Source organism: Mesocricetus auratus, unplaced genomic scaffold, assembly GCF_017639785.1.
Source record: "Mesocricetus auratus isolate SY011 unplaced genomic scaffold, BCM_Maur_2.0 Super-Scaffold_100003, whole genome shotgun sequence".
NCBI lineage: Eukaryota > Metazoa > Chordata > Mammalia > Rodentia > Cricetidae > Mesocricetus > Mesocricetus auratus.
This window is the reverse complement of record NW_024429188.1, coordinates 45,266,349-45,292,713: the sequence shown is the minus strand read 5'-3', so window position 1 is coordinate 45,292,713 and position 26,365 is coordinate 45,266,349. Positions and strand designations below refer to the sequence as shown.

Sequence of the window (26,365 nt, the reverse complement as noted above, 5' to 3'; positions counted from 1 at the left end):
CACAGCAGTTAGAGTGATCAAACTCTTACTAAAAAGAAGTGATGTTTGCACTTAGATTTATAATCCCAAGGATTAAAATACAAGGCATTATTATAAAATCTCATTGTAGCTAATTTGAATGATATATAAATACATAAAGGATGCAATTGTGATACTATTCATACATAGTTAGCAACATGTTGGGCATAATGGTATATTAACTTCTGAGTATTTTCTTGTATGTTTACTATTTTCTTTAAAATTGTTTTCTTTCCTCTTTTTCTTTATTTTCTTGAGACAAGGTTGCTGTGTGTCCTGGGCTGGCAGTGAACTTTAAAAAAAGAGTTATGTTGTTTTTAATTACATATTTTCATATGTGACTGTATGTAGGTGTAGGCATCTGAGTGCAGTGCTGGAAGACAACAAAGTACCAGATCCTCTGCAGCTGGAGGTAGTTGTGAGCCATTTCACATGTGTCCTGGGAACCGAAGTCCTCTCAAGAACAGTACCTGGTCTTAACTGCTGAGCCATTGCTCTAGTCCCTGGCTTTGAATACTTGTGTGTCCTGTTTCAGCCTCTCAAGAGCTGGGATTGGAGGCGTATATCACCATGACTGGCTCATATGTTCACTTTCTTTGCATAGAAATTACTTCTCGATGAATATAAAATTTAAGCTGGGGCTATAGCTAGGTTGGTAGAGTACTTGTCAGGTATGTGTGAAACTCCAGATTTGATTCCTAGCATTGCATAAAATTGTATGTGGCTGCACACACCTATAATCTCAGCACTTGGAAGGCAGAAGCAGGAACATCAGAAGTTCTCATTTATTCTTGGCTGCATACCAAGTTTGAGTCCAGCCTGGGCTATATAGATCCTGTCTCAAATAAGGTGTGGTGTGTGTGTGTGTGTGTGTGTGTGTGTGTATGTATTTTTGAGTAGGCTCAAGTAGTGACATTTTATACTTTTTACTTAAAATTTAGTACAACAAATTTTCCGTGTTGTTTCAATTCTTCCTAAGTTTCATGAGAAAGGAATGACATTGCTTCATTAACTGCTATTTTGCCAACACATAAAAGAATGCTAGGCATATAGTAGCGGTAAACACATTTATCAAATGAGAATAATAGTTATATCAGCATTATTATATTGTATTTATATATTTGATATATTTATAGTTATTTTCTGTTTAGCCCCTTTTGAGTATTCACCTTTAGAGTTTTTACTATTTTAAATAGTTTCATGATAAATACCTTGGTTTTAATAACATTGAAGAGTATTTTAATTAAATGTGGTTGTGTACCTAGTGAGGTAGGTACTTGTATTGGAGTTATTTCCAGTCTGATTGGATTTCATTCTATGTATTCAGGTCTGTCCTGGTCCAAGAGCATCAATGGCTCTGGAGGTGGACAGCCTAAGTTTGACTTGCAGGTATACAACTTATTTGGTATCTTACTTTGGAAAATAATTTCACCTCTTTGAAGTTAATTTTTAATATGTAAAAGGTTCATATAAGTTACTTTTTATTGTTGTGACCGAGTTAAGAGAAGCAAGGATTATTTCAGATCTGTGTTTGAGAACATACAGTCTTTGTGGCAGGGTAGTAATGGCATTAGGAGACTACTGGTCACATCGTACCAACAATAAGGCAGGAGAGAGAGGGAGGAGGGAGGGAAGGAAGGAAAGAGGGAGGGAGAAGAGAAGAGACTGGAGAATTCTGTTGCTTAATTTGGCTTTCTCCATTCCTACTTTTTATTTAGGTCAGGACTCTAGACCATGGGATGTTGAGGTACACATTTAGAGTAGTGCTTTTCTCCTTAGTCAAACCTCTTTGGAAACTCAGAGTCATGTCCAGATGTGCCTACTAAATTCCATGAAGTTGATAATGAATAGTAACCATGACAATGAGGATGAGATAATCAGAGATAGGTGTGCAAAGTGCATAAATAAATGTTACCAATGTAAAATTATTGTTAATATAAAATCTAATTTATTTTTCTCTGTTATGTATTGAAGACTTGGATGTATATAACATATGCAATTGCATAAATGCCTCTTTTTCCTACTAGCATGATCTGACATTATGCCCATTTGCCTCAGCAACAGTGAACAGAGCAGAGAATTGTTCACTGTCACTGATTGTTACCACAAATATTAACTAGTGCTATTTTTTTTGGCTTTATGAGACAGGGTTTCTCTGCATTGTTTTGGAGGCTGTCGGTCCAGCCTGGCCTCGAACTCACAGAGATCCGCCTGCCTCTGCCTCCTGAGTGCTGGGATTAAAAGTGTGCGCCACCACCGCCCGGCCTTAACTAGGGCTATTTAAGAACAAGGGTATATGAAGTTAGCATAGTGACAAGCAAAAATAAAAATGACTTTCTGGCACTGTCAGATTCCTGTGTGTTTCTGTGGTCTCCCTGATAGCTTTGGGCTGTGACATCTTTGTTTTTTAATATGTGATTTCTGTTAACTCTTTAACTTACCCACCACTGATCTGAAACTTCATAAACTCCTAGTTATCACTTGACTATTACTATAGCAGATATGTCCAACAGTTTTATATTGTAATCCAAACTTTGCATTTACAAAATTCACACCTGAGAGATGCACTATTGAATTAAAAAATTAAGCAAGTTCACTATTTTGTATTGGGCTTCATTCATAGCCATTCTGGGGGTACTTATAAGCCTATGGACGATGAGTTGGTTATACCTGCAGAGATTATGACTCAGTGAACTAACTTTTGTTAAGGGAGACAGAAGAGTGATTTTGAGAATTCATTGGCTTACTGTGTCCACTGTACATTTTGCATTTATCATTCTCTAAGCTGAGATTTGTGGTAGTTTGAGAGACAGTAGCAATGTTTCAGCATCTGAGGCTGATGCTGTTTGGAGTCTTTGAAACAAATTTTTTAGGACTTAGTGTAAGTCTATTGTTACTCCAGAAGCTAATACAGCAGAGTGTGCTGTGTCCTACAGGCTTTGAGTTGTGCATTCTCTATTTCACTGCAAGAAATTGTACGGGCCCAGTTAGGATGGAATATAGAGGTAGACTGTTAGATTTTACATTGACTATACAGAGGTCCCAGATTTCCATAATGGGCTTTTAATGATAGATTTGAAAGGCAGCTCAGTACATTTGCCCATAGTAGGTAGCAGTTTTCTAGGTGTTGTGCTTTGACTGAGAAAGGGCCCAATAGGCTCATGTATTTGAATGCTTGGTTCCCAGTTGGTAGAAATGTTTAGGAAGGAGTAGGAGATGTGGTCTTGTTGGAGAAAGTATGTCACTGGTGGTTGGTGGGATTTGAGAGTTCAAATCCCTCTCTCCCTCTTCCCCTCCCTCCATGCCTGTCACATTCATACTTGTGAGTCAGATGGAAGCTCTCAGCTACTGCTTGTCCACTGCCATGTTCTCTACCATGATGGCCATGGACTCAACTTTTGAAACTGTAATCCCCAAATATACTTTTTCTTCTGTAAGTTGCTTGGTCATGGTGTCTTTGCACAGTGATCAAAAAGTAACTAAGACAATAGGAGCAATGGAAACTATTCTATTGGTCAAGGAGAAAGCCTAAGATTTCCATTGAAGCATCGTTTGATGTGCAGCTCTAGGTATTACCATGAACAGGCTGTGTCCAATGTGGAAAGTGCAAGGCCAAATAAGGATGTTTGTTTCTGCTCTAGGATAAGACATTTGTGCCTTCCGTTTGTATTGACCTTTTCTCAGCTTCCATGGCTTGTAAGATGCATACTACTTTTCTCATTGCTGTGACAAAATACCTGACAAGAAGTTAATTAGACGAAAAGGCTCTATTCTTACTCACAGTTTGGTTGTAGTTCATCATGGTGGGGTTGGAATGAGAGCAGTACTTGAGGCAGCTTGTCACATTACATCCACAGGAAGCAGAGAGAATGAACACAGAGTTAACATTTCTCCTTTTAGTTAAGTCTAGGACCCAAGACAATGGGTCCTGACTCAGTTATTCTAATCTAGATAATCCCTCATAGACATTCTTCTTCTGAGACAAGGTTGTCCTGGCTGTCCTGGAACTTGCTTTGTAGACCAGGCTGGCTTTGAACTCACAGAGATCCGCCTGCTTCTGCCTCCCAAGTGCTGGGGATAAAAGCGTGCACCACCACTGCCGGGCTTCCTTACAGATATTCTTAGAGACTAACCAAATCTAGGTAATGCTTTTCACATATATTCTGAAGCTTCTCTCCTGCCCTTTTCTTTTGGCAAAACAAATTTTTTACATTTTTTTCATTTTGCATACTAGCTCCAGTTCCCCTTCCTTCCTTTCTCCCTCCACACTTCCCCCATCCCATGCCCAACTCATTCCACTGAGGTAGTCAGCAAAGTCTGGTATACCAAGTTGAGGCAGGACTAAGCCCCTCCCCCTGTATCAAGGTTCAGTAAGGTGGGATCACCATAGGGAATGGGCTCCAAAAAGCCAGATCATGCACCAAGGGTAAGTCCTGGTCCCACTGTCAGGGTCCCCCCCTCAACAGATCAAGCCACGTAACTCTCACCTACATTTAGAGTGCTTAGTTCAGTCCCATGTGGGATCCCCAGCTGCCAATCCAGAGTCCGTGAGCTTCCACTAGCTCAGGTCAGCTGTCTCTGGTTTTGACCATCATGATCTTGACCCCACCCTTTGTTCATATGATCCCTCCTCCCTCTCTTCAACTGAACTCCAGGAGCTCAGCCCAGTGCTTGGCTGTGGGTCACTGCATCTGCTTCCATCAATCACTGGATGTAGGTTCTGTGATGACAATTAGGGTAATCATTAATCTGATTACAGGGAAGGCCCATTCAGACAATGTCTCCGCTATTGCTAGGAGTCTTATCTGGGGTCATCCTTGTGGATTCCTGAGAATTTCCCTGTACCTGGTTTCTCCTAACCCCATAATGGTTCTCCTTATCAAGATATCTCTTTCATTGCTCCCTCTTTCCATCGCTCCCTCAACTAAGCCATCTCCAGCCTTCATGATCCCATCCCCTATCCCCCGGTTTCTACTCCCCTTCCCTGTTTACCCAGGAGATCTTAACTATTTCCCTTTCCTGGGGCCCTCCATGTGTGTCTGTCTTAGGGTACTCCTTTTTACTTAGCTTCTCTGGGGTTGAGGATTGTATTTTGGTTATTCTTTGCTTTATATCTAATAGCCACTTATGAATGAGTACATAGTGTGCTTGTCTTGCTGACTCTTGGTTACCTCACTCAGGATGTTTTTTTTTCTAGTTCCATTCATTTGCCTGCAAATTTCAAGTTGTTTTTGTTTGTTTGTTTTTTCCACTGAGTATTACTCCACTCTGTAAATGTACCACATTTTCTTTATCCATTCTTCGGTTGAGGGGCATCTAGGTTGCTTCCAGGTTCTGGCTATTACAAATAATGCTGCTGTGAACATAGTGGAACAAATGTCCTTGTGGTATGAATGGGCATCCTTTAGGTATATGCCCAGGAGAGGCATTTTTCACCTTGAACACCTCCCATATCTTTTTTACTTCTTTACCCACACAACTTCATGTTTGTCTCTTTCTAGGAAAACCCTGGAAAAGCATTTTTTAAGTCAGTCTGTCATACTTAAAATTTTTTATATTCAGCTTGTTTCACATAATATAATAGCATAGAAATTTTACTGTGTTCATAAAATTTTGTGCAATGTTCTTTTTTAAAGAAGTTAGAAAAATGGTTCATTAAGTAGATACACTTAATCATTTTTTAGACATTTGGACATTTTTAGTTATTCACCATTATTAATAATGTTGAGTACCTCCCTAGGCTCTAAAAGCTTCTTCTTCTTGGGTTACTTTTAGGTTTGCTTTCCAAATGAATTTTCTAGGTAAAACAGTATAATCAGTTGTAAGCTGTTTGATCAATGTTGCCAACATCATTGAAAATTTATGATACTTTGAAGGGCAGTGTTTTTTTTAACATTGTGGACATTTTACTTAATGTTACTGAAGTTTAATTTTCTCATTACTACAGTGCTAAGAATTAATGATACTAGATCTAAGATGCATATATTAAGGTATCTTCTCCACCTTTCTTATTTATTTCTTCTTTCTTGAAATTTTCCAGAGAGCGTTAATTCTTGCCAGAGTCTCATTTTCATATTTTGGAGCTGCTTGAAATTGTTGAAGAATGTTGCAAACAATTTTCCTAGCCATGTTTATGGTAGTTGTTGTTGACAGTGCTGGTTTTGGCCCCACAGGAGATTTTCCTTCCTCTTCTATTCCAATTTTCCTAGCCATCATATTTGTCTTTAGTGACACTTTTCTTCTAATAGCATGCTAATAGATGGTCTGGTCTCCTTACTAAAGCTCTTATTTTTTTCCTTTAGCCAACCATTTGAATGGTTACCTCTTATCAGCTGCTGCAATTATCCATCAGTATATCCAAAAGTATTTCAATAAGATATGACTATTTAGTTAGAAATAGCCATTGGCCAGATCTTCTGCTTTTGTATTTGAAACATTTTCAAAGTTGAAAAAGATAGACATGTGACATAAAAGGTGAATACAGAGAGAAAATAAAACACCATTTGGAGAAAAAATGAATAGATGGAGAAAAATTTGTTACATGGGAATTTTGGCTGTTTCTAGTGACACCTTGTTATCTTAAAGCTGTTGAATAAGCACTGAAAGGCAACCCCTTTCTGAAAATAAAGTCAGCTTTGTGACCTTGGCCAATCAAGTTGTAATTTCTGTTTTCAGTTTCCTCAGGACTAAAATGAACCTGGGCCTGGTGGGGGCCACCTATAATCCCAGCATTCAGAAAGCTAAGGCATAATTATTATTGTAAGTCTATAAGCCTGGACTACATAGTGAGTTCAAGGCTAGTCTGAGATACATATTAAGACCTTGTCATTAAAAATAAGAAAAAGATGAAATGAGTTAGGTGGATTAAGAGAAATGATTGATAGAACTATGGGACTTTGGATGGTGAAAATTTAGAATGCAGATGCTGTCTTGACTTTGATAAGAATTTCTTGCTTCATGCCATATGTTTCAGTAAGATTTTAGAATCCATGTTCAACAAATAAATTTATAGAAGGTTTTATAGGTCAGACAGAGAACAATGCACTTCCTTTAAAAATATTTATTTATTTGAGACAGAACCTCTCTATTTAGTTCAGGTGAGTCTCTAGCTCAATATGCAGTTGTCAATGAAAAGAAAGTAGGAAGGAAAGAGTGGATGGTCAATGAACAAAACCCATAACTCTTACCTCAAGATAGATAAGAAATAGTTTATTCTGGAACCTGATATGAATGACCAGACTGGGAGTACAGATTTATGTTACTCCAATTTCTATGTCTCAATATGAAAACAATTTCAGGAAGGTTTTTTATAGTAATAGAACAAAGAAAGTCATAAATCAAGACATCTTTATTGGTGGAAGAATTAGGTAGGTGGGTTAAAGCAAGGTGATAGAATGTCCTTTCTAGACCTGAGATGCTGTCTGATAGTGTCCTTGGTTTTGTGGATGGTTAGAAAATCAGTGCTCTGTCTCTACCAATTGGTTTACCTAATGCTCACAAAGCTGTTAGGTCAGGTACAGAGGAATACGATAAATGGCCATGAAGAGTGCTAATACTACTAGTTCAAGATAATTTGGCTCTGAACTCACCACTGTTCTAAACTCTGCACCATAAGTGAAGTTCTCATCAGTGTATCAGCCTTTCAGAAGGTTCAGTTGAAGGGGCAGTTTCTTTCTGGGAGCTTTTTGCTCATATAGCTTACACTAAACTTAAATTGCAATCCTGTCTCTCCAGTGATAATAGGCCTGTGCGACCATGTCCAGTTAGGTTCTTCCTGACTCAGCAACTTAAGTTTAAGTGAGTTTAAAAATGATTGATTGCCTTATTAACTGAAAGTAAGGATCATGAGCCTGGTGTGATAAATGTATGCTTATAGTACTAGCACTTGGGATATGGAGGCAGGAGATCAGGAGTTGAAGGCTATCCTTGTCTACATAGTGAGTTCAAGGCCAGCATAAGAGACCTCCCCAAGAGAAAAGATGGATCAAGCTGGACATGATAATATATGCTTGTATTCCAAGTACTTGGCAGATTGAGACAGAAGGATTACATCAAGTTGTAGGACAGCCTGGCCTTCAGAGTAAATTATTTTTCAGAAAAAGCAAAACCAAACAAATCATAAAAAGAAAGTATTAGGCAGAAGATGTAGCTGGATTGTGGTAGAGAACTTGTCTAGAATGTATAAAACCTAGTTTCAGTGTGATCTTTAAAAACTCTGATCATGTTGCCCTGGTAGTACTGGTGGAGATGTCACCTTCCAAATATGATCTTCTATAAAAGCATCAAATGCACTGGGAAACATTTTAATCATCAACTTTTTATTAACTGAGAACTTTATCCAAATGAATGCAGCAACAAATAAAGCATATTAACTTTTAAAAATGACACTAATGAACTTTGTGTCATTTTATTTTGGTGTGTATTCCCTTAAAAATGCTCTGCAGTAACTTTGAAAACTAATTGCATAATCCTAGAACTTGTGAAAAACGACTATTTTTGTAGCCATCTGAGAAAGCCGAATGACTTTTCAGTTTCTCCATTTCTGCAGTTATGGCTTCTACAGCTTGTCTTATTTGAAATGACTTAGAACTTGCTTGTTTCAAAGTTTTTTCCAGAGCATTTTAAAAATAAAATTGGGTGGGTAGAGAGGTGGGAGTCTCAGGGAGGAATTGAGGGAGGGAAGAAACATGGTTAAAATATATTTTACTAATTGTTTAATGAACATAAAAAGAAAATACTCAATGATAGTTGTTTAGAACTCCAGTTACTGCAGGCAGCAGAAAGAATAAAGCAACAAACTAATTGTTTGACAGTATTCATAAAAGGTAAAAGGAGAATAAGCACCTTTCAAAGCTGTGGAAAGTTGTGGAATATTCCTGGAACTCTATATCATGAACATGTATAGAGCTTTGTGCCTATCCAATGTTTGTTTTTAGCTAGAATATAACTCAGAAAGCCCTGTTCCTGAACTTTTAGATAACTTGAGTCTTTGGGCAAGAAGCAAGTGAAGGCTGAAATGGAATTGTAAATTGAAGGCACACCCTAAAATACATACATAATAGTTCAACAAAGGCTGTCTTTGTTAGGATTTCTATTGCAGTGAAGAGACACCACAGCCATGGCAACTCTTAATAAGGAATGCATTTAACTGAGTCTTGTTTACAGTTTCAGAGGTTTAAGTCAATTATTGTCATGATGGGAAGCATGGCAATGTGTAGGCAGACATTGTGCTGGAGAAGCAGTCCAGAGTTTCACATCTGGATTGGCAGGCAGCAGGAACAGAGAGTGAGCCACTGGTCCTTCCTTGAGATTCTGAAACCTTAAAGCCCACTTTCTGTTACACACTTCCTCCAACAAGGCCACACCTACTCCAAAATGATCACACCTCCTAAGAGTGCTACTCCATTTGGGGCCAAATTACCACATTCCATTCCCAGGACACCATAGGCTTAGAATCATATCATAATGCAAAATGCATTTATTCCAACTTCAAAATTCCCCATAGTCTATAACTATATCAGCAGCACTATTTAAAATTCCGAAGTTGAAAGTCTCTTCTGAGACTCATGCAGTCTCTGCACTGTAATCCCCTGTAAAATCAAAATCAAAAGGCAGATCAAATCTTCCAAATATAATGGCACAGGATATACATTACCATTCCAAAATGGAGGGAAGGGAACCTAGTAAGGAAATACCGGACCAAAACAAGACCAAAACCCAGCTGGGCAAATTCCAAACTCTGCATATCCATGCCTGATATCATGTACTCTTCAGATCTTTAACTCCTTTCAACTTTGCTGACTGAAGCATACTTCTTTCTTTTGGGCTGGTTCCAATCCCTGTTGGTAGCTCTCCTCAGGAGTTATCCCATGGCTCTGGCATCTCCAACATCATGGGGTCTTCAAGGTAATTCAGGCTTCACCTTCACACAATGGCTTCTCTGGTCTCCATGCAGGGATACCCCTGACACATGCCTGGCCTCAGTAGCTTTCCTTAGCCATGGAGGGAGATTCCATGGACACTTTCTTGCATTCTTGATTCTAAAACCAGAACCATTTGGATGAAGCTGCCAAGTTCTGCTGCTTGCTGGGGTTAGAACATGGGCCCCTCTTTCAAATACATTTCTACCACCTTTCTGTTTTCAATACTTTTATTCATTGCCTAAGCTTAGTTGTTCTGGAACTTACTCTGTAGAGCAGGTTGTTCTTAACTCAGAGTTCTGTCAGCGTCTATCTTCCAAGTGCTGAGATTAAAGGTGTGTATCACCATGCCTGGACCTAAGCTTTTTTTAAATTCTTTTTCACAAGTTGGAAGCTTAGCACGGTGGGGTCTTGCTCTGAGGTCACCACTCCCTTTATTTACCATCAGGTTTTTATTTAATCTGTTTACATGTCCTGGTGCCGACTTACTCCTCAAACTGTAAATTTTGTATTTTTCCTTGTTTAGCTTCTTCCTTTTCATTGTAGATCTTAATAAGCATCACTACTAATAACCAATCAACAGTCAGTAATAGGCTGTCAGGGAATCTCCTCTGCCAAAGCTGTTCAATCATAACTATTAAGTTTATCCTCAGGCAAATTTTTCTGGACAAGGGCAGAAAGCAGCCACATTCTTTGCCAAACTATCACAAGAATGATCTCTAGGTCAATACTAATATTCTCCCCCCGAAACCTCTTCTGGACTTCCACAGTTCAAACCACCTGGATTACCACTGTCTTTTATGCTCCTACTAGCATGACCCATTAAGTCCTATTTAGTGTCCAGTTGATTTTCTAGTAAAAAAAATCCCAAAGTGTTCCATATTCCTCCAAATAAAAACATGGTCAGGCCAATCACAGCAATACTAGAGTCTCTAGTACCAAATTTTCTTAGGGTTTCTGCTGCTATGGTGAAACACCATGATCAAAAAGCAATATGAGGAGGAAAGGGTTTATTTGATGTACACTTTTATATTGCTGTTCATCATTGAAGGAAGTCAGGATAGTAACCCAAACATGGCAGGATGCTGGAGGCAGGAGCTGATGTAGAAGCCATGAAGGATGGAGCTGATGTAGAAGCCATGAAGGATTTCTGCTTACTGACTTGCTTCCCATGGCTTGCTCAGCCTGCTTTCTTATAGCACCCAGGACCACCAGTCCAGGGATGACACCATTTCCAGTGGCCTGGGCCCTCCCATATCAATCACTAATAAAGAAAATGCCTCACAGCAGGATCATTTGGGGACAATTTCTCAATTGAGGTTTTCTCCTTTCTGATAACTCCCGTTTTTGTGTCAAGCTGAGATAAGAGTAGCTAGTACAGTCACAGAGACTTATTGGTTCAGACTGTTTAAAGAAATTTCTTACTTGGTACTGGTGGTATAGGCCTGATTGAGGCTTTTGTGTCATAGGTGCATTACATGTTCAAGGCCTGTCTGGGCTCTAAAGTGAATAAACGTTTAGTTTGGCCTACTTATTGTGTCCCGTATTTTTATTACAACCAAAAGAGTTTTGGGGGTATAGCTCAATTGATATAAATCATTTACCTAGCATGCATGAGGCTCTAAATTTAATCCCTAATATTGAACAAGAAAGAAAGGATTTATGTTATTTCATGGACATAGATTTTATTCAGCTAATATGAAAAAGTGCAATCTTTATGAAGCCATTAAGTAAGACAAGAGCAGCAAACCTAGGGAAGGAAGGTGATCTGATTTTAAAAATATTTGCCACATTATATTACTTAAAGTACTCATTTTTGGGTTATTGGGTGGGGGGTTGGGAGGACTGGTGGGGGGGGAGGAGAGAAGGGGGAGGGAGCTGGGATTGACATGTGAAGCAAGCTTGTTTCTAATCTAAATTAAAAAACTAAAGTTGATATGACATAAAAATACTCATTTTTTTTCAAAAAAATGTGACACATGGAATGAAGTTGCAAAAAAAGCAGTTCACTAATAAAAGTAAAAGAAATTAATAGAAACTCTTCCTGGGAGATCTCAGATAATTGATTTCTTTGACAAATACTTTAAATTAGTTATTTAATATATATTCAATTAAAGGAAGCTGTCAAAAAAGCTGAAGGAATAGATGAGAACAATTTTCACAAAATAGAGAAAATCAATATAAAGACTTTAAATATTTTAGAGGGAAACAGCTAAATGTCTGTATTTATTGGGACCCTATTCCTTTTACTGGGTTGCCTTGCCCAGCTTTAATACAAGGGGCGGTGCTCAGTCTTACTGCAACTTGATATGGCATGTTTTGTTGATACTCATGGGAGACCTGCCCTATCCTAAACAGAAATGGAGTAGGGGATGGGGTTCAGAGCAGATGTATGAGAAGGTATTGGGAGGAGCAGAGGTTGGGGAAACTGCAGTAGGGATGTCTAATCAAAGTATAGTAAATAAAATTCACCACAGTAGCTCAGTATCAGATTTGTACAGTGAATAAAGGATCAACAAATCTAAGGATAAGTGAATTGAGGAAAAGAAAGGAAAATAATTGGAAGCATTTACTTGAAGACTTGGAACATTTACTGTGTTGTGGATTAAAAATGACTGTTGTTTCTTGTCTGTTCTATTGTGTTAAATAAAATTGAATGGAGGAATATAGGAGTGATGGGCAGTTAAGAAAAGTGAATTAAGGGCTTGACAGATGGCTCAATGATTAAAAGCATTTGCTGTTTGATCTTCCAGAAGACATGGATTCCATTACCATTGTTCACATGGTAACTTACAACTATCCATAATTTCAATTCCAGGGGATCTGATGCCCTCTTTTGACCTCCACTCAAGAAGTGTAGAAGATATTCTTTTCAAGTATATGTGGAATATTCTTCAAGTGTTCATACATTAAATCAGAAAATTAGGTTTTAATAAATACAGGCAATAAAAATATAAGGATTTATTTCCTGACCACAGTGGATTAGCTACCAATAACAGCAAGTTTTGAAATTTACAAATTTGTGGAAATTAAATAGCACATTCTGAAATAGTCAGTACATTAAGGAGGGAAACTATCAGAAGTCTTTTTGCTTAAAAAAACACTAAGCTGGGCGGTGGTGGCACACGCCTTTAATTCCAGCACTTGGGAGGCAGAGATAGTCTGTGAGTTCGAGGCCAGCCTGGTCTACAGAGTGAGTTCCAGGGTAGCTTCTAAAACAATACAGAGAAACCCTGTCTCGAAAAACCAAAAAACCAAAAAACCCCCACTAATTTAGGGGCTCAATATGCTTGTGCAGGCCTGAGTATAATTCTAGAACTCAGGAACCTTAGTGAGGCCAGCCTCAACTACGTAGTCAGAAACTAGCTATCTATCTATCTAACTAACTAACTAACTAACTAACTAACTAACTAACTAACTATCTGGACACATTTGTTTGCTTCTATATGTTCTGAGAATATGTTCTGAGAATGTACTTGATGCTTGTGGTGGGAAGTTGAGGAATTTGAAAACACAATGAAATCTATTTAGTTTATCTTGTGTGTATAAAGAAATTGAAATCCAGGGTGGAGAACTGAATGACTGTCACACTGCCAGTAAGTGACAGAATTGGCTGTAGAAGGGGAGAGATGTTAGAATTATCTACTTTGTATGCATACCCCACTTTTGCAACATAATTTCATTGTTTTAGAGAACTACACACTAAAGTAGATATGATCATGCCAGTTGATAGGTAAGGCAGCTGAAGCTCAGAGGGGTCAAGACCTTTGCATAAAGTTACTCAGAAAATGATGGCACAAAGCTTCCAATCCAGGCCTACTTTTCTCTAAAATTTGTGTTTCTTCTTTTTCTCCATGTTGCTTACAAAACCACAATCCTTATTATCTCATACCCTATCTGATACTCTAATTTATAATTTATACATTAGTTCCTTCCTGATCTGTAATCCTGTAAAATCTATCCACAGGTAATCAGTAGGAATACTTAAAAACATAATGCAAGGAGGTAGATTTACCTTTAAGATTAAGGAAGAAACTTACATAACTTGTTTTGTTTTTTTGAGACAAATAGAGATCTTATAGCCCATGCTGGCCTTGATCTCATTGTTTAGCAAACCTTGAATTTATGATCCTAACCCTTTTGTTTGTCCATATAATGAGAGAAGCCTCATATATCTTTAAGTGTTACTAGAAGGATTAAATACAGTGTTAGTTTTGAAATAACTAGTTGGGGATTATCAGAAAAGGAAAGAAAAAGAGGAGAAATAGTAGGTACTTAACTTGTTCCCCTGCTCACCTTAGATTTCATGTCATTCTCTAGTGGCTTGGTGAGATTAAGGAACTGGTTCCTATTTCAACTTGCATAGATCTTTGCCTACTCATCAATATGCACAATTACTAATTTTCTTTATGTTTTATTCTCTCATCAGCTGAATCATTCAAGGAATTTGCTGAATTGCTCAATGAAGTAGAAAACGAGAGGATGATGATGGTAGGTCACTGTATTAGTAGGGGTTCTGTAAATGAACAGAACCAATTAGGTGAGTATACATTCAAAGGGAATGTGTTAGATTAGCTTACACTATATGTGATATCTAGTCCAACAATGACTCTGTTCACATCAGAGAGACTGGGAACTTAGTAGCTGCTCAATAAATGAGGCTAGATGCAGTCCCAATATAGCACTGAAGAATTTATGGAGAGTGTCTGGTGTTTAGTACATGTTGGAAGGCCAAGAACCTGAGTTCTAATGTCACCAAAGGATGGCAGGCTCAGCAGTAACGGGGTAGACGTGTTCACCAGCAGACAGTGAAGGTGAGCTTTTTGCTCAGACCACTTTATATCGGGGGCACCACTTTGGGAGATGGTCTTCCTGTTCAGTTAATCTTTCCATGATGTTCTGTCACAGACACACCTACAGTTGTTCTCTTACTGGATCCCAGTAAGGTAGACAGGCAAATTAACTATACTAATGTCTTTTGTAGAACAGAACTATAATTTTATTGAAGCTCTATTCGTTTTTTATTTGGATTTTTCTTTTAAAATATTTTTTGTGTATGACTTTTTTTTTGCCTGCATGTGTGTTTGTGTCTCATATGCATGCATGATACCTGCAGAGGCCAGAAGAGGGATCACCTGGAATTGAACTTATATATAAGTGTAAGTCAACAATGTAATTGGGGTCGTTTGAAAGAGCAGTTAGTGCTCTTAACTGCTGAGTCACCTCTCTACTCTCCATTGTTTTCTTTTATAGATCTTGCTTTTGGAATGTAGACTAGTCATCATGTAAGGACATCTACCTTATTCTGATATCTCTTAGGAGTTTAGTGTATTTAGGGCCATGATCCATTTTGAGTTTCTTTTTAAGGATTCAAGACTTTTATTTTATTTTTTTACCTTGTGGGTATCTAGTGGTCCACGTTTCTCCACACCCATTCCAGTATTTGTTGTTGGTTGTTTTGTTGATCTTTACGGGTATGACTGGGGTAAGGTGAAAGTTTAAGTTGTTTTGATTTGTATTTTCCTAGTTGTTGGAGTTAGTGAGAATATTTTGAAATATGTTTTAGCCATTTTTTTATGACCTCTCTGTTCAGATCCCAGGATCATTTTGTTTGAATTGTTCATTTGTAGTTTTGACCCTTTGTCTTTCTTTTTGAGTTCTAAATATAGTCTAGATATTAATTCCCAATCAGATATACAAATGACAAAGATTCTTTCCATTAAATTTCCTGAGACTCCTTTTTACCCAGATGATTGTTTCTTTAGCTGTGCAGAAGCTTTCGAGTTTTAGTAAGTCCAGACACTCACGTGTTGTCCTTAATTATTGAACAGATGGAGTCTTATTCAGAAAGTCCTTTCCTACACCTATATGATATAGGTACTGACTATGTTCTCTTCTAGTAGTTCCAGTGTTTGAGTTTTAAGATTTAGGTCTTTGATCAATTTGGAATTAGTTTTTGTACAAGGTGATAAATACAGGTCTAGTTTCATTCTTTTGCATGTGGAATTATAGTATTTCAAGTACAATTTGTTGATGATGTTTTCTTTTTTCCAGAATATATTTTTGCAAACTTTGTTAAATTGCTGAAGTTATTTGTACTCATGTTTGGGTCTTCAATTTTGTTCTGTTAGTCTACATGTTTGATTTTTGCCAGTACCATAAGTCCTTTTATTACTATGACTTTTATTTTATTTTGAATTTTGTAATGGCAATCTCTCCAGCATCATTCTTTTTGCTAAGGACTGTTTGACTATCCAGGGTCTTTTGTGGTTCCATATTAGTTTCAGGATATCTTTTTCTATTTCTGTGACAAATGAGATGGGGATTTTGATTAGGATTGCATTGAGTCTGTAAATGGCTTTTGGTAAAATGGTCATTTTTCACCATATTAATCTATCTAGCTATGAGTGGGAGGCATTTTTCCTTTTTCTATCTCTGTCTTCAGAAATGTAAAGTTTTCATTGTAAAGAGACTTCACCTCCTTGGTTTTGTTTATTCCTAGATAGATTATTTTCTTGGAGGCTATTGTGAATGGGATTGTGTTCCATGATCTCCTGTATAAAGAAAAGGTTTTGATGGGTACAAGCTGATTCTGTGTTCTGCCATCTTGCTGAATTTGTTTATCATTTCTAGAAGTTTTCTGGAAGAAAATTTGACATATCTAATGTATAATATATCATCTGTAAATGGTGATAGTATGACTTATTTTACTATTTGTATATTTAATCTCCTCTTATCTTGACTTGTTCAAAACAATTTATTTTGGGTGTCAAGGAATGGGTTTATTTGGCTAAAATATCTTGAATCACCTCCAACCAAGGAAGGCAGAACTCTTCCATGGCCTCTGCATTAGCTCTTGCCTCCAGTTGCTCACCTGGCTTGAATTTCTGCTTTGGCTTTGAGTTCCTGCCGCTTTCCAGCACTGTGGTACTTGCTTTTCAGAGTACTGCTACTATTACCTCAGGTCCTAGAGAAGCATGATTGAAGATAGGCTTTGAGGGTAGGGTATGTAGTATTTGATTCTGACTCAGCCACTAACTCACTTATTGACTTTGTACTAATCAGTTTATCCTTCTAGCCCTTCCTTTACTCTCTTGGAAAGTAAGGAAAATGATCGCCACTCTTCTTGTTATGAAGTAGTCTAAATGACATAAGAGTATTTTATAAAGGTGAAAAACATTGATTATATAAGCATTACTTTGACTAATCTCTGGTTGTTCATAAGAAGTGACAGAAATTATCTGACTTCTGAAATTTGCTTCTAAAGACAGTAAGGGGAGATAGACAAGAGTGCTTTCACTAAAGCCTCATAGGTGGCCTACTAGTGCAGACAGACAGACTTCATTGGGTATTGTCTCCTGTCAGAGCATCCCTGTCTCACTGCCCATGCTGTTCTTAGAGGCACTCAGCTCTGGCTCATTCAGCTGCCACTAGAAAACTCAGCTGCCATTCTCCACAGCACTTCATCTCTTTCATTTTCTTGATAGCAAAGCTTTATAGTACTGGAAAAATCTGTTGAGATTTTGTTTTCCTTACTCTTCTTCTTTGTTCTGTGCCACACATTTATGTTTAACAGTTTCTCATTCTTTCTAAAATTAGAATACAAAATAGATTTTTCATGACAAACAATAAGGAAGTTCATGGTCTGAGAACATGGCAATAGTCCTTGCCTGGCCATCTCCATAAATGAATGTAGATTGTGGCAGGAACTCTGAAAACAGAAATGATGGGGTATCCCAGCTGTGATGTTCTTCAGAGTACTACTGGGTAGCTGTAGTATCTCAGAAGTGGTGTGGAAGTGGCTAGATTGTAGAGTTCCTGTATATGAGGAAGTCTGTCTGTATGCTCTTCCTACTGAAAAGGGAGTTTTGTTGGTGATGTACAAAGTCCATGTTTGAGGAATGAGGGAAATAACATTAACAGGTCTGTGCTTCTTCCATGTATTCTTGAAGTCAATTTTGATAGCTTATTTACCACAAATGATTCCTGAGCAATCCTGTAGTACTGGAGAGAATACCATCCCTATTTAGCTAGACATTGTTCAGCTATAATTTTATCTTTATTCTGTAGGAGCCTGATTCTATAAACTCTTACTGAATTTAGGTTGGGGCTTCTTATGGTTAGGTTCCTATCTAGATACAGAGTTGCAGCTGGAAATTTATTTTTAACAGAGAGCTCACAAAATGTAATGCAGTGGTCAGAAAGACAATTAAAGACAAAGCTTTCTTAAAAGGGAATATTTGAGTGATAGCTGAACTTCTAAGAAATTTAAGGTTAAATAATGAAAGAAGAAAAGACACAAGGGTTCAGCATGTTTTGTCCCCATAGCCCCAGCTTTGTTCTAGCAGAAAATAATATTTTCACAACTGGCTATTTTAACAAGATTCACAAAATTAGTTTGTAGTGTGGGAGACTTGGCAATGTCACCAGTTCAATTCTGCAAAGCATGGCAAATATGCGATTTGTCTGGATTGTCTGTTAAGAGTTGTTTATATACTTGTTTGTTCAGGACAGTTCCTTTGAACATGAAAAACTAGAAACTTTGCCATCGCAGGACCATCTGAATATACAGACCCAATTGGGAAATCATATAAATTATTACTATGTGGCACTCTTTTTTATTTTTATTAAAATAAATTATGTCTTAGAAACATGCATGCATGTTTCACATGTCTGTCCCAGCTCCCTCTCCCACCCCTCATCCCTTGTCCTTCCACCAACCCTTCCCCAACCCCCTTCCCAATCCTCACATCATTTCCTAGGGAGGCTGAGGCCCTCCTTGGGGGGATCTCCAGAGTCTGTCATTTCATTCAGGGCAGGACCTAGGCCCTTCCCATGTGTCCAGGCTGAGAGAGCATCCCTCCATGTGGAATAGGCTCCCAAAGTTAATTTGTACGTCATGGTAAACACTGATCTACTACCCCAGGCCCCTGAGATTTCTGAGGCCTACTCACTGAGACTATATTCATGGAGTCTGGATCAGTCAGTTGCCTGTTGGCCTCTCAGCCATCAGTCTGGGGTTCAAGAGCTCCCCCTTATCCGGTCTGCTGTCTTTGTGGGTTTCACCAGCCTGGTCTTGACACCTTTGCTCATCACTCCTCTATCTCTGTCACTGCGTTCCAGGAATTCAGTTCAGTGATTAGCTGTGGGTATCTGTCTCTGCTTCCATCAGTCTCTGGATGAAGGTTCTAGGATGGCATATTATTATTATTATTGTTGTTGTTTTTGTTTTGAGACAGGGTTTCTCCGTATTGCTTTGGAGCCTGTCCTGGCACTCACTCAAACTCACAGAGATCCACTTGCCTCTGTCTCCCGAGTGCTGGGATTAAAGGTGTATGCCACCAACGCCCGGCGAGTAAAATTATTTAATTATAGGCAATTTGTTTGTGGATCAGGAATTTAAGATCATTGAGTATTTCTTCTTCTTTTTCTTCTTATAGTTAACACTCATTGAACACATGACTTGTCTTAGTTCTTGGTGGTATTCCTGACAGGATTGGAAAGCTGGCTTCAGCTGGTAAATGATATTGACCAGAAAGTCTGCATTAGGTCTCTCTGACTTTTAGTCTCAGGTCATTCAATCTTTTTTTTTCAGTACTACCTCATGTCTTACATAAGGAGTGTACAGAGTCAGACTTTCAAGAGAACTGAGTAGTCTCTGGTGGATAATTATGGCCTAAAGTTAGAACTCCCTTAGTGTCATCTCTGGTTGATTGCTTCAAAACAAAAACAAGTTCCCTCACATTAAAGATGGGGACAGGGCTCAGGTCTCATCTTAAATGGTAGGCATAGTTTTAAAAATAAGATTATGCTTTAATACTGCTAAAATAAAAAAGGAAAATTACCTCTTTGAATTTAATTTGTCTCTAGGTGAGTAAACAAGACCAATATTCTTCAGAATCCAGGATCCAGTAAAGTATTGAGTGTGTTAGATAGGAAATTCCTTGTTTAGTTTTCATTGGATGAAATATTAGTGTGAGTTTTGGCATTAATGAGGGACATCTGCAGAAAATCTTCCATAGAGGGTGGAAGCATACAGCATGAATATATAGACTTTTCCCCTTGGCTGATGAACACAGTCAGATACCGGGATATTATGTGCCATACTGGGAGGAGGTATTTGTATGAATAAGATCAAGTAGGATCTGGAAAAAGGTTTCATAGTTCTGGTAGATAAGTAGATATGTGATGAGAATTAAGAATCACAGAGGTTCTAGGAGACCATGTAGGTAAGAGATCTGTTTTAGTAAGAGGCAGCAAGGGTAAGCAATATTTTTTAGAGTTTTTAATTGAAATTTTTGTTTTTTAAGAAGTACATACACGGAGTACTGTATTTACTTATTTACAAGCTTTCCACCCATTCTTCCCTGCCCACAACTATTTCCATGTCCTCTAGACTCCCCCTTTTCAAATTCATGGCCTTTTTCTTTAATTATTACTGTTTTACACACACACACACACACACGCACACGCACACGCACACGCACACACACACACACACACACACACACACACACCAGCCCTACAGAGAATACTAAAAGTACTACTTTAGACTGAAGAGAGGAATAAGCCAGTGCAAGAGGCTATAGCAAGAAAACAAATGAAACTATAATTTCAGCAACACAAAATAAAGCTAAGAACACAAATAAAAAAGAAAGCAATTAATAAATACCATTCACTAATAACTTTGAACATTAATGGTTTCAATTTGCTAGTCAAAAGACACAGGTAAAATGAATAGATCACAAATTAAATTTTGAATGGAAGTAGTAAATTAACTATCTCATTTAGTGTGGATTCTTATTCAGAGGAAACTAAAATGTAACAAAGTCTTCATTTAAAGGAGATAGTAAGCCTAAAGTTCACAACCCAAATCTAGGCCTATACTGCACAGGACCTCAGTAGATGCTGAGTAGTAATAATAAAACTAAAAAAAGATAAAATAAAGGCAAACAAACCAGAATAGGACAGACTAACAGAAAAAAAGAGCCAAAGAAAAAGGACAAGAAGCAAACAGATACAGAGATTCACACAGAAAACCCATAAAAACCAGGAATCATAATGTATAAGCAAACAACCTATAAGGTAAAAAAAATAAAAAGCTTACCCTGGAAATCCACTGGCCTTGCTGTCTGTGTAACCATGTATGTTTGGAATCGTCACTCTTCTTTCTTCTCCCTGAAACCAACAACAAAAGAAACAGAAGGAACATTGCCAAGTTCTTTTCATGAGGCCACAGTTTCCCTAATACCTGAACCACATAAAAATCCAAGATAGAACGAAAATTACAGACCAGTTTTCCTTATGAACATAGATGGAAAAGTTCTCAATAAGTTGTTTGCAAACTGAATACAAGAACAAATCAAAAGATCATCCACCATGATCAAGTCGTCTTCATTCTAGAGATGCAGCGATGCTCCAATTTATATAAATTAATAAATGTAATATATCATGTAAATGGACTAAAAACCAAAATCTACATGATAATCTAATTTGATGTATAAAAGGCAATTTCCAACACCCCTTCATGATAAAAATCCTGGACACTAAGGATACATGAGACATAACACAACATAATTAAAACAATCATCAAGCCCTCAGCCAGCATCCACTTAAATGGAGAGAAACTCTAAACATTTCCATTAAAACCTGGAACAAGACAAAGTTGTGCACTCCCTCTGCCTATTCAGTGTAGTACTTGACCTCTTAATCTAGAGCAATAAGACAGCTGAAGGAGATCAAGGAGGACACAAATAGGAAGAAAAGATATCAAATTATCTTCATTTGCAGATGATGATTGTATAAGTAAATGACCCTTACCCAACCTCACAATACTCCTACAGCTGATACACACTTTCAGCAAAGCAGCAGGATACAAAATTAACTCATAAAAAGCAGTAGCCTTCATATATTCAAATGACAGACTGAGAAAGAAATCATGGAAACAATACCCTTTACAGTAGACTAAAAAAAATCTTGGGGTAATGCTAACCAAGTAAGTAAAAGATTTAGATACTAAAAACTTTAAGACATTGAAGTAAGAAGTTGAGGAAGGTGTCAGAAGATGGAAAGATCTCCCATGCTTATGGATTGATATGCTTACTATAGTAAAAATGGTCATGTTGTCAACAGCAATCTACAGACTCAACACAATCCCTATCAAAATTCTGACACAGTTCTTCACAGAAATTGCAAGAATTTTCAGCTTCATAAGAAAATAGTTCCCAAGATAGGTATAATAATTGTGAATAATGCAAAACTGCTGAAGATATCACCCATCCCTTACCTCAAATTGTACTACAGAACTATTATAATAAAAACAGCTGGTATTACCATAAAGCCCAACATGTTGATGAATGAAATCTGCTTGATGACCCAGACATAATACCAAACACCTATGGGCACCTGATTTTTTTTGAGAAGTGGCCTCTGCACTTTATTATTTTTTATTGAGTTATACAAACCAGAAATACACAGTGAATAAAAGACAACATCTTTAACAAATGGTGATGGTCAAACTGGGTGTCAGCATGTAGAAGAATCCAAATAGATGCATACACATTACCCTGCAGAAAACTCAACGCCAAATGGATCAAAGACCTCAACATAAAGCCAGATGCACTGAACCTGATAGAAGAGAAAGTAGGAAATAGCATTGGATATTGAATGTATTCATACAGGAGACAACTTTCTGAACAGAACACTAATAACATATGCACTAAGATCAAAGATTAATAAATGGGATCTCATGAAATTGAAAAGCTTCTGTAAGGCAGAGGACACCATCATTCATAAAAAGTGTCTGCCTACTGAATGGGTCTTTTTTACGAATTATACATTCCATAGATGACTAATATCCAAAACATACAAAGAACTCAAAAACTAAATATCAAGGAAACAAATAACCCAAATAGAAATGGGGTACAGATTTAAACAAAGAGTTCTAAAAAGAGGAAAATAAAATGGGTGAGAAACAACATACTTAGTAATTAAAAATATGTAAATCAAAATTTTATTGAGATTTCATCTTACACCTGCCAGGATGGCTAAGATCAATAAAACAATCGACAGTTCATGCTCATGAGGATGTGGAGTAAGGAACACTCATTCATTGCTGGTGTGAGTGCAATCTTGTACAGCCACTATGAAAATAAATGTGACAGTTCCTCAGGAAGATGGGAATTTGTATACCTCAAAATCCATCTGTGCCACTCTTGGACATATACCCAATAAGATATTTCATCCTACCACAGAGACACTTGCTGAATCATGTTCATTGATGCTCTATTCATAATAGCCAGGAACTGGAAACTGCCTAGATGTCCCTCAACAGGAGAGTGAATTAAGAAAATGTGGTATATTTATACATGGAGTATTATTTAGCTGTTAAAAAGAAGGTCATTAAATTCTCTGGTAAGTGGAGGAAACTAGAAAAGAATCATACTGAGTAAGGTAATGTTGACCACAAAAGACAAATATGGACTCTATTCACTTATATGTGGATATTAGCTGTTAAGTCAATGATAACCAAATAACAATCTATAGAACCACAGAGGTTAGGTATAGAGTAATGGATTTGGGGGTGGGATGGCAGATAGATCTCCCTAGAAAAATGAAATAAAATAGATGGCTATGGATGGGTGGGTTGGAAAGGGAGGTTTAAGTGAGGAGAGGGAAGAAAGAGGGGATGATGGGGAATATGGGGATAGACAGCTGAAGAACTGCCATTGTGGTTTCCAAACATGGTTATTTGTTTACACTCCCACCAGCAGCAGTTTGTTTACACTCCCTTACTCCATATCCTCTCCAGCATGAGCTGTCACTTGTGGTTTTGATCTTAGCCGTTCTGATAGGTGTAAGATGGAATGTCAGAATCTTTTTGATTTGCATTTTCCCAGTGGCTAAGAATGCTAGACATTTCTTGAAGTATTTCTTGGCTATTTGAGATTCCTTTGTTAAGAATTCTCTGTTTATATATGTATCCCACTTTTGATTGGATTATTTAATTTGTTGATGTCTAGTTTCTTGAGTTCTTTATATATTTTGGCTATTATCCCTCTGTCACATGTGAACTTGGTAAAAATCTTTTCGAATTCTGTGGGCTGCCATTTTGTCCTATTGATGGTGTCTTTTCCCTGACAGGTTTTAGTTTCATGAGATCCCATTTATTAATTGTTGATCTAAGTGCCTGTGCTAACAGTGCCCTCTTCAGAAAGTGCTTGCAGGATGATGCATGCATGTGTGTGTGTATGTATGTATGTATGTATGTATGTATGTATGTATGTGTGTATGTGTGTATGTATGTATGTATGTATTGCCCAAACTCTTAACCCCCAAATCACCAAGAGACTTGATCTGATGCAAAAGCAAAAAGTGTTTAATTTTACTAGTCCATCTGATACAGCCGGTGAAGCAGGCAGGGACCAGGAGGGACCTCGAGCAGCAGTGGGGCAGGGAATATATTGGGGTAGAGCAAGGGGAGTGTCTGAGGTCTGCAACAATTCTCAGGATTGGTGCACTTCTGGGCTTGGGCAATCTGTCCTGAGTTGACTGGTCAGCTGCAGCTGCAACAAGATTGCTCTGCCTATAGGTTTTCTCAGGGTGGTTGCTATGCTGTGCATTCCAAAGCCCATGAGCTAACTTTTGATGTTTCCTTGCCATGTGGAGTGTCTGGCTTCCTAGTGACTAGGACAAGGTCATGCAAGGTTGGGGGCTCAGCACATGTTGCTGAGTCAGAGACCAACCTCTTGCTGGCTCTTTTCTGCAGCCTGGTATGGCTGCCAAAGCAGGGGGCTGATGACGGTCTGGTCTCTTCACATATATATGGTTTTTTAAGACAGGGTTTCTCTGTGTGGATCAGGCTGTCCTGGAACTCACTCTGTAGACCAGGCTGGCCTCAAACTCACAGAGATCCACCTGCCTCTGCCTCCTGAGTGCTGGGTTTAAAGGCATGTGCCAACACCATGCAGCAGGATAATATATTTTAAAGAAAATTCTAATGATAAGGAACAACAAGTTTGTATTTGAACCTTGTTAATCTAAACATTGTTTTCTTTCTTTTTATTCAGGTACAAAATGCTAGTGACTTGCTGATAAAACCCCTGGAAAGTTTTCGGAAGGAACAAATAGGTTTTACAAAGGTATATTTTTTTGTAATAAATATATACATAAGTGCATTTTAAATACTAATTGAGTAGTTGTTTGGGTCACCACTCATTCTGCAATAATATAGTTGTTAACTGTGTAGAGCTAGAAGCTGCTCAAATATCCCAGATAGCTGATTACCTTACTTTGGAGTTTATCTCTGTGGATGTTTTCCCGAGAACTTGGCTGCCCTAATCCATGTAGATAGGTGTCATCTAGTACTTTGAGAGTCTGAGTAGAACAAAGGGGTAGAGAAAAATCGAATTGACTACTAGACCACATGACTTGGGATGTGGAGCATTTTCTCTCAGTGTTTTTGGTTCTTAGGCCTTCAAACCCAAATTGGAATGCACTGCAATAACACTCAAGCTATTGTACCGTCTTACTATCCTACTGGTTTTCCTTATAGTTTCCACGTAGCAGATCATGAGACTTCTTAATCTCTATAATCACAAGAGCCATCTTAGAATAAATTTCTCTCTCTCTTTCTCATGCTCACTCTTAACCCCTCTAATAATAGAAATTAGTAATTGGAAGTATGCTGCTGATGTAACTAGTGAGAGTAATGCGGCATGTAACAATGACAGTGCATTCTGAGAAATGCATCGTTAGCTGATTTTTATCATTATGTGACATCATAGAGACTACAGAACTAGATGGCATAGATCACTCAATGTAGTTTCTTGATACAGTTAGGAAATGCAGTAAGCACAAGGTATTTGAGGCTATACCAGGATGACATAGCATACTTTCAACAGTAAATGTTTTCTAAGGCTTGTACTCTAAAATAATGATAGAGGTATGGTGTGGTAAATATATAACCTAGTAACATAGTTATTTTTATTACCAAATATTATGCATATAATTGGTTCTGATAATTTTTGTGTTATTGATAGCATAGTACACAGTATCACAGACGTCTCAGTGATACCTGATGCTATGATGCTACTATAGCGATAGTCATGGGAGTGACAGAAAATTTTCTACTCTTTTATGATGTCCCTCCTCTCCCTTCCCCTTTCATCTCTGCTCTCTTCCTCTATTTACTCTCCTCTTCTGTAATCTCTTTCGCTTTCTTCTCTTTTCCTTTTTTCAGACAAAATGCCAGTGTTGCTCAGTATGGACTCAAATCACTGATTTTCCTGTTTTAGGTTCCTGAATGCTGGGCTTACAGGCTTGTCCTACCACACCCAATTCTATGAATACTCTTTTGTAGTCAGTGTCATAATAAAAAAAACCCAGACACAGTATTGGAGTTCAAGTTGAAAGATCAAAGAAGCAAA

At 37.8% G+C, this 26,365-nt stretch overlaps 1 protein-coding gene across 4 annotated transcripts in view; it reads left to right on the top strand.

Moving 5' to 3' along the window:
• Ophn1 (oligophrenin 1) overlaps positions 1-26,365 on the top strand; it is a 326,237-nt gene that overhangs the window by 95,749 nt on the left and 204,123 nt on the right. For all 4 annotated transcript variants that reach the window (XM_040744230.1, XM_040744229.1, XM_040744232.1 and 1 more), the window contains exons 4-5: positions 14,368-14,429; positions 25,007-25,078. In XM_040744230.1, coding sequence (XP_040600164.1) covers positions 14,368-14,429; positions 25,007-25,078 — 134 coding nt within the window. The remainder of the gene's footprint in view (positions 1-14,367; positions 14,430-25,006; positions 25,079-26,365) is intronic.